Below are 9,855 nucleotides of genomic sequence, written 5' to 3' on the forward strand. Positions count from 1 at the left end.
GTAATGGCTTCAGATAATGACGATGAGCTACAGGGGGCTTGGTATTTTGGATCAAATGCATACGATTCACAGTCAAGCTCCAGCTCTGACGAGGAACCACAAGAAATGGATGCACAACAAATAGAACAGCAAGGTCAACGTAAAACAAGGCTTACGAACGAGTTGAGGCATCTCATTTTACATGAAATGTTGTCACTTAAAGTAAATGACTCACTCCCACATGGTACATTCGTACGAATAGCAAACAAATACGGTTACACACCAAGAGCAATTCGAAACTTATGGAAACGTGCAATTGAAAACAAAGAAAAAAACAAGCCTTATGTTGTCGATTCAAAGTACAAGAATTGTGGAAGAAAAAGAGTTCAAGTGCCACCAAACGTACTTGAATCAAAACCAATGGGTGAATGTACATGCATAAGAGATGTTGCAACATGCTTAGACTTGGCACCAACAACGGTTTGGCGATTGATACGAAGGGGGGAGATTAAGGCACATTCAAATCCATTACACCCTTATTTAACGGATGCAAACAAGGCAAGAAGGGTTGAGTGGATTTTAAGTCTCATTCAAGAAGATACAATTCATCATCATCCAATGTATAAAGGTATGTATGACTTTATACATATTGATGAAAAATGGTTTTACTTAACCAAGAAGACACAAAGAGTTTATCTAGCACACAAAGAAAAAATTCCATATAGGGCGGGAAAGTCATCAAAATTCATTCCAAAAGCCATGTTTTTAGGGGCGGTTGCAAGGCCTAGATGGAATCAATATGGCCAAAGCACATTTGATGGGAAAATCGGAATTTTCCCTTTCGTAAGTAGGGTTGCAGCACAAAGAAATTCAATTAACCGTCCAAGGGGGTCTATAGAAATTAAACCAACTGATTCGGTTACTCAGGAAGTTTATAGGAGCATGCTCATAGAAAAATTAATTCCAGCAATTCTTAGAAAATGGCCAAGTGATGGTCCATCCATAATTTTCATCCAACAAGATAATGCAAGGGTTCACATAACAAATGATGATCCAATTTGGCAACAAAACAACAGGCAAGGGGGCTTTACATTCATTCTAACTCAACAACCACCAAATAGTCCCGATTGTAATATTCTAGATTTGGGTTTTTTTAGGAGCATACAATCACTTATGCATAAGAAAATGCCAAAGAACATGAATGAGTTAATAAAAGCAGTGGAAGATGCATTCGAAGAGTTACATCCAAAGACTTTAACCAATGTTTGGATTTCATTACAACACAACTTAAATGAAATTCTAAAGGTTAAAGGGTCTAATGACTATGTTCAGCCACACCTAGGGAAGAAAGTTCAAGAAGACAATGCAAGGTTACGAATACAAGTGCGAGTACCATCACAATTGGTTAGGGAATGTGTACGTTTCCTCAACCCAAGCACAAATCAGCAAGGCACACAAACAGTAAATGAAGATGCTGCACAACATAATCAACAAATACTTGAAGCATATGATGAAGCAGTGGAAGAATCTCAAAGACGATTATAAATTACATCCCCTCAGTTTATTTTTTATCATCATCAAAATTGTTTCTATAAAACTTAAGAGCAACTAATTATGAAATCAACATCAAAATGGAAATTTAAGGTCATGCATATGTATTTACGTCATTATATAATGATCAGTTCAGTTTTTTTGCCCCCTGATTCATCATTGAGGTGTTTGAACCTCTCAGCTTTTTAAAATTTCAACAAGAAATGACGCAAATTACTGTACATGAAAAAAAATATCATATGATGTGTCGATTGTACACAATTGCTACTCAACCAAGTAATTATAGATAATTTTTCAGATTTTAAGTCAAGTAATTGCATAAACACATCACAGGGGTTTAAAAAAAAATTTCAAGAACAGACTTCCAGAAAAAATAAGACGAAATAAAAAAGGTTCAGAACAAATCCAACATCAAACATCACAAAATCAAACAAATCCAACAGCAAACATCACCAGCACTTATCATGAGTGTAGAATTAAAAGGAAATTCAAGAAAAAATTACATAATTCACGTGCGTTTTTTAGGGTTTTTTTTACCCCTTGAAGCAATAACTTCCTCAGGAGTGTCAGGGACAACCAAATTAACTTCGTCTTCATGAATCTTAGATGGAGTTGAAGGATTAACATGAGATGGAGACTACAAATAATACTCAAGAACACTTTGTGGTAATTCTTCTTCAACATTAGGAGAAGGGGTAGAATCACGAAACATAGATGTAGCATCATCCTCCATCGCCTTTTGATATGCCTCAAGATCTTTTTTAGTCCATTTAAGAATTTCATTTGAATAAGAGTGTGACCTCCCATTAATGAAACAAGAACAAAATTCTCCACGGTCACACAAACCGTCATAAAGGTATGATGGTATGGTGGAATCACTCTTAGATTCGACAGTTGTCATGGACAAACAAAAGCTTCAAACAGTAACAATGGAAGTCGAAGAAGAAAGCAAAACAGAGGGCTTGAAAAAATCAAACTCAACCAAAATTCACAAAACGAACATCAAAATGAAGACCAAATTCCGATCTACATTTTAATGCAGTAAAAATGGAGTAAAAATGAGGAATGAACAGGGGATAAAAGCTAAGAAAGCCATGGAAGAAACTCAAGGAAGAGAGAGAAAGCAACGAATTCTTTTGGGGAGAGGAAGCAGAATAGATTGATGAGGTTAAATGAATCACGCAGCTCCCAAGGGGAGTAATAGAATCCAATAATTAAAATAAAATTATTTAGGGTAAAAGAGGGTATTTGAGGGGTATAAATGGAAAAAAAACTTTCCAAAAATGAAAAGTATTTTAAAGTGGAAAAACTTATGGAACTACCCGTTTTAGTAATGTGGAAAAACAAAAAGGAACGGAGGGAGTACAAAGTTATATTTCCATCATTTTGAAATACTCACTACATAATAACAATTTTTAACACTATTTATCATTTAAGTTTATTTTATATATTACGGTTAATATGTAAAAAAAATATAGTCAAGTGGAATCTTATTTAAATCGTTTAATCGCATACTTTTATAATATTAATTTTTAAAATTTTTAAATGTCTATAGTTCAATATATAAATGATCAAATTAACACATTGAATTGCGTAAAAAGTCAAATATAGCAAGTATAATAAAACGGATGAAGTATTAATAAAACGTTGCTCTTATATTATTAAAGATATTGTTCATCTCTATTTCTCTACCAAAAATTGCTAGCAACCCTTCCAAAAAAAAAAAAATATACTAAACTTCTGAACGTTGTTCATTCCTACAAATTGCTCTCCAATTGCTCAACAATTTCATACATTCACATAAAAAGAAAATACAAATATGAAAAATCAGATTAAATAAAATAAACTATCAACCGTCTTTTCATCATTGTCCTCACTTGAAAAAAGTAAGCCGGAAAAAAAATAAAATTAGAATTAGTCAGTATAAAAATTCTAAATTCAAGTAACAAAAAACCAAATAAAAATTCAAATAATTACTCAATAAAAGATAAAATTAAATTCAAACAACCAAAAAACCAAATAAAACAAAAGATAAAAGGCTAACAAGTAAGAAAAAAAGTGTTGATGAATAAAACCATGATGAAAGTAAGGAAGAAAGATGAAAGGTTAACAAGTAAAATGTGTTTAGTCAAGAAGAAAGAAGGATAAAATGAAATCTTAAAAAAAAAAAGGAAAAAAAAAAGATAAAATGAAGAAGCAACAAAATGGAAAAAGAATAAGATCAGGGTGCTGATTGCTTGAACTTAAACGTTTCATTAGCAGAATAAAAGTTAAAAATACTACTCCTATTTATTAGATTAAAAATGAATTTTATAACTTGCATTCTTGCTTTTTAGATGCAAGAGTGTTATGTAGAGTTGAGGTTTAATTTTGTTTTTTACAAATTGTTTGAGCTTTTAACATGTAGGATATTTGATAAAATTTAACGAAGTGTATAATAATTATACATAAAGTGCTTACGATGTTATTACAGTGATACACTTAAAAAAATATTATAGTTAAATATTCCCTCTTAAATTGAATACTAGAATTAAATATCCGAAGGGTATACTAAAAGTGTCGAATGATTCTTTGGTCGCACTCTCCTTTATGGGTATGAGTTGTCACCTTTCTTCCCTCTTCATACCCTAATCATATTTCCTATGAGCAGGATATACTAGGTATGATGATGATAATGATGGTGGTTTACTAAAATTGGTGAACTCATATGTTCTTGATAACAATTGAAAGTAGTAGTAATTGAAAAAATCTTCAGTTCTAACATATAATGTTGTTACATATGTGTTTTGTTAGTATATTACATACTATGGATATCGTTGATGTATCTTTTATTGAGAATTTATAATATATAAGATAAGATTGCATAAATTACTTCTAATGTATTATTCTTAACTTTATTTCTCAAACTTGTCACCTTCTCTAGTAAACACTTTATAGTGCATTGCATTTGGAAATACAAAGGGAGGGTTAAAAAATAATTACCTTACATTAATTAGTCTTACATGAATTTGTGGGTTATATTAATATTCATATATTAATATTAGTATGAACTTGTGGAGTTTATGTCATCATCAATTGTTCTATTATTATTACAAACACTTCAAATAAAAAACTCTTTATTAATAATTTGCATTTTCATTAAAATTGCATTGTAAGTGTGACACTTGACACATGCATAAAATGCTTATGAATTAGTACTTGTATGATATGATGATGATAATAGATAGATAGATAGATAGATAATACTCCCTCCTATTCACTTTACTTTCCCATTTACTTTTCGTCACTAATTACTTTTAATTTGTATTTTATTCTTAATCTATAAGTTAAAATATAGTCAAGTGAGATTTCTTTAATTCGTCTCATTATAAGGATTATTAGTATTAATTTTTTATTTTTTAATTATGCATAATTAAAGATGTAAAGTTACCTCGACAAATGTGAAAAAGTAAATAGGACAAGTAAAATAAATAAGAGGGAGTAATAGATTATAGATAACTAATTTAGAAGCCCGTACAATACACGGAGTTTAGTATTGAGACATATATAAATAAAATTTTCAATGAATAATGCAAGAAAAATTATGATAATAGTCAAGAAGAAAATTATGTAAATACTACATATTCTAATGAAATAATTACTTTAGATAGCAATATAACTTACTTACTAAAATATTTAATTAATTTAGCTCGTAAATTGGACTAAAAAATATTTTTGATAATCCTTTGAAATTCAATTAGATAAAATAAATTGTTAATACTTTTAAAAATGTTTTTTTGCTTACGTATATTTTTTTTTTTAAATGTTTTTTTACTTGCTTATATTTTAAAATAATTTTTTTTACTTACATATAAAATATTCTTTTTTTGAAATAATTAATTTCTTAAAGACTTTTATTTTGAATAAAGTATTCATGCAATGAAATTTGGTAATGCTAATCTTATAATTTAGTTTTCAATTTATTGAGGAGAATAAATTTTCATGCAATTAGTTATAGCCTTATAAAATACTTATCTAATTTAACTTTAAATTTATTTAAGAAAATAAATTATCATACAATTAATTATAGTCCTATTAAATTAATACATTTAAAAAAATTCTAAGAAGTCGCCATGTGTTACTAGTTCTTTTATTAGTATTTTTATTATTAATTTTGAACTAATTCAAACAACAATTAATAATTTAAATAAATTTATTTTTAATTAGTATTTATTTAGTTTTAAATTTATTGAGGAGAATAAATTTTCATGCAATTAGTTATGGCCTTATCAAAAATACTTACCTAAATTAACTTTAAATTGATTTAGGAAAAAATAAATTATTACACAATTAATTTTAGTCCTATTAAATTAATACATTTGAAAAAACTCTAAGAAGTCCCCATGTATTAATTTCTAATTCTTTTATTAATATTTATGATTAATTTGAACTAATTCAATCAATATTTAATAATTTAAATAAATATATATTTTAAACATCATCTTTTACTTACGTATAAAATGTTTTGTTTGAAACAACCAATTTCTTAAAGATTTATATTTTAGTATAAAGAAAATAAAAAATTAATGTAATAAAATCTATTAATAGTTATCTTATCATCTTATTTAGTTATTAAGAAAAATAAATTTCCACACAATCAATTATAGCTGTACTAAAATATTTACTTAATTTAACCTTAAATTTATTTAAGAAAACTCTTAGAAGTCGTCATGTGTTATTTTTCAGTTTTTTTTATTAGTATTTATGATTATGATTATGTTTGAAACAATTAATTTCTTAAAGATTTATATTTTGGTGTAAAGAATTAATAAAGAATTAATGTAATGAAATCTTTTTTATCTTATTATCTTATTTAGTTTTAAATTTATTGAGAAAAATAAATTTCCACGCAATTAATTATGGATTTACTAATAATACTTACTTAATTAACTTTAAATTTATTTAGAAAAGCTCTAAGAAGTCGTCATGTGTAATTTTCCAGTTCTTTTAATAGTGTTTATGATGATTTATGATAATGATTTATGATTAATGATTAATTTCGAACTGCTTCAAACATGTAAATATATTTTTTAAAATCATTTTTTACTTACATATAAAATGTTTTGTTTGAAATTATTAATTTTTTAAGGATTTATGTTTTGGTATAAAGAATTAATAAAGAATTAATGTAATGAAATATTTTAATACTGATCTTATTATCTTATTTGGTTTTAAATTTATTGAGAAAAACAAATTTCTATGCAATCAATTATGGCTAGACTAAAAATACTTACTTAATTCAACTTTAAATTTATTTAAAGAAACTTTAAGAAGCCGTCATGTGTTCTTTTATTAATATTTATGATAAATGATAAATAGATTGTATGATGATTGACAGAAGTATTATAATTTTTTAAACAAATTTTTAAACAATGATATAAGTATATATTATTGGTATCAAGTTAAAATTTTCACATTAAAAATTTTATAATGAAAATAATTATATTATGTTAACAATTTGATAATAGACATATTTTTCTATTTCTCTTTAAAGTATATTATTCCCTCCATTTGAATTAGGGCAAAGAGAAATCATAAGTTTTTATGTAGTGTTTGGGAACACGTATTTCATTTCAAATTATAGATTTCAATTATAAAATCATAAATGAAGAATTTGAGAATTATAAGGTTTGGATAGTCATTCTCAAATTCTCAACTTTAACTAATTTAAAAACAATGGTGGAATTTGATCCAAATCTAAATTTGAAAATTTTTTATTTGCCAAACAATAAATTTAAGCCAATGCTAAATTTTCTAATGAAATCATAGTTCCCAAACATGACATAGGAAAGTTGTAGATATTTGACAATAAATAACGAGAAAAAGTAAATTGTATGGAAGAAATTAAAAGAGACCTAACATATATGAATAAGATAAAAAGAAAGTGTGGTTCGTTATCCAAAAATGAAAATAATGCAAAATAAGTAAAATAGCAAATGATGTTAAATAAGTAGATCGAAGGATGTATTTCTTTTACCAACTTTCGTCTCTTTCCTTAATTTACACAGACTATATATACTTGAAACTAATTTAATAGGAGACACAAAGTACTTTATAATACACCATTAAAAAATAACATGTAAATAAAAGTATACAAATACTCCCTCCAATCAAAGTTAGTGTCTCATTTGCTTTTTGAATACTATTCATAATTAACTCTTAATTTGTATTAAATTTTTAATCTATAAGTATAAATATAGTTAAGTTGGATCTTGTTTAATTTGTCTCGATATGTAGGTTATTAATATTAATTTTTGATAATTTTATGCATACACAATTAGAGATGTTATGAATTGAAATAGTGTATTGGCAAACATGCAAAAAGTAAATGAGACATTAACTTTGAATTGGAAGGAGTATTATTTAATATAAAACCCACAATTTACAAATTTTAAACTTTTTAAACAACTAATAATAAATCATTAAATACGACGGTATTAAAATACCTTAATAAATAATCTCTCTTTCTCTCTTGATTTGTATTACTTTTATTTTAGTCTATCCCACTAATTTTACATTTTATTCTTTTTGGCTATACTTCTATTATCCATTTTATAATCTAATCTACAAACTTGTTCTCTTTCTTCATCTTAACAACTCATTAATTTTATATTAACCTTAATTTTTAGGAATAGTTTATTATAGTTTATAGTATTTGCTTATTTTTTATATAATAAATGATTAATTTTTGTATAGTAAATACAAATAATGCTTTAAATACATCTTACATGTATAAAAATTTAAATCATTAACATGGAAAAGTGTAAAACAATTTGCATTTATAGTTTATATTATTTGCCTACTACTGTAAACCTACATTTATATTATCCGTTTGTTTTTCTTACACATATTACATTTAACATAATAACGTATTGAAAAATGTAATTCAAGATATAAATCACAGAGAAAAATAATGCAAAAAGATAGTTTTTTCCAATAGTAGTCATGATGAATGTTTCATTTAAAGTAATTTTATAATCATAATAATAATAATTGTTGCATGTTTAGCAAGTATACTATCATCAAAAATCAGAAAACACCCATACATAGAATTAACTGATCATAATTTTTTAGTGGGTAAGATTTATATTCATTAAAGTAGTATTTCAAATGGATTTAAATTCTCATATATATGAATGTTCGAAAATATCTGATCCGAATCATCCGATCTAATTTTTTAGTAGGTAAGAATTATATTCATTAAAGTAGTATTTCAAATGGATTTAAATTCTCATATATATGGATGTAAAGCAAGTCAATTTACTCAATTCATCTGTAACTTTTGATAAAATGGAATCTATCTTAATAGATCATATCATCATCATTCTACCCCGTGTATCCCACTCGTAAAAAAACTATGAACAGGGTGACGGTGGCAACTCATACCCATAGACAATTGACTAAATTCATGAGACTTATACCCTTAAGATATGTCAGGTCTAGGGTTTGGATCTGGATTAAAAACAATACATTTTTCTCTAAAAACTTCAAAAAATATATTATATAATTTTTGCCATTTCTATAATATTATATTATTTAAACATTTTCAACCACCAAGAAACTTCGTTCTAATACTTTCTACTAATTGAGCGACCAAATATATGAAGTGTTACAACATTCAAGTTTTTAAAACGAAATATTTATCAAGTCTTATGTTTTGTAAAGTATAGATATAACAACTACATTTCAATTAACATCAATTGACAAAGTTCAAAATCACATAATGTTTCAAATGTAACAAAGTTCTAAATTAAACAATTAAATACACATAATAGCTAATATAAAATAAAAAACGATGCAAAAGGGATTATGGGTCGAATCTAAGTCTCAAGAGTGTGGACCCGAACTTAGACCCAGACCCTAAGGACCCAGATCTGACACAAATTCATAGCGTCCAAAAATAGGTGAATCAAAACGAAAATTTGAAAAAGATAAGAGAAAAAATAAAAAAATTGACAAAATAAACTAAGAATCAAACTTATTCCGAAAGTAAGCGTGAAATTCCCAAACCTCAGGTTTGCGATTTTCACGCTTACTATTGAAATAAGTTTAGAATTTAGTTTATTTAATTAATTTTTTTTTTGCTTTAGTATTTCAAAAATTCAATCAAAACCCTTAAATTAAGTTGAATTGGTTCTAGACTCTTAGGGTCCAAGACCCATGTAATCCCTGCTACCGAGGTAAATTTAGAAAGCAAGTGCATAGAATTAACTATTCATAACCAAAAAATTAAACAATTCTTATTCTTTTACCTGGTGCAGCTAGGCCATCCTGGACTTGAACCAG

General features: G+C 26.6%; 1 protein-coding gene across 1 annotated transcript; it reads left to right on the forward strand.

The window, feature by feature from the left end:
• Positions 1-3: 3 nt before the first annotated feature.
• On the forward strand, positions 4-1,524 carry LOC130810725 (uncharacterized). Its single transcript, XM_057676859.1, has one exon. The coding sequence runs from the start codon at positions 4-6 to the stop codon at positions 1,522-1,524; it is 1,521 nt and encodes a 506-aa protein (XP_057532842.1).
• Positions 1,525-9,855: the final 8,331 nt, after the last annotated feature.

Source organism: Amaranthus tricolor, chromosome 4 (assembly GCF_026212465.1).
Source record: "Amaranthus tricolor cultivar Red isolate AtriRed21 chromosome 4, ASM2621246v1, whole genome shotgun sequence".
NCBI classification, from domain to species: Eukaryota; Viridiplantae; Streptophyta; class Magnoliopsida; order Caryophyllales; family Amaranthaceae; genus Amaranthus; species Amaranthus tricolor.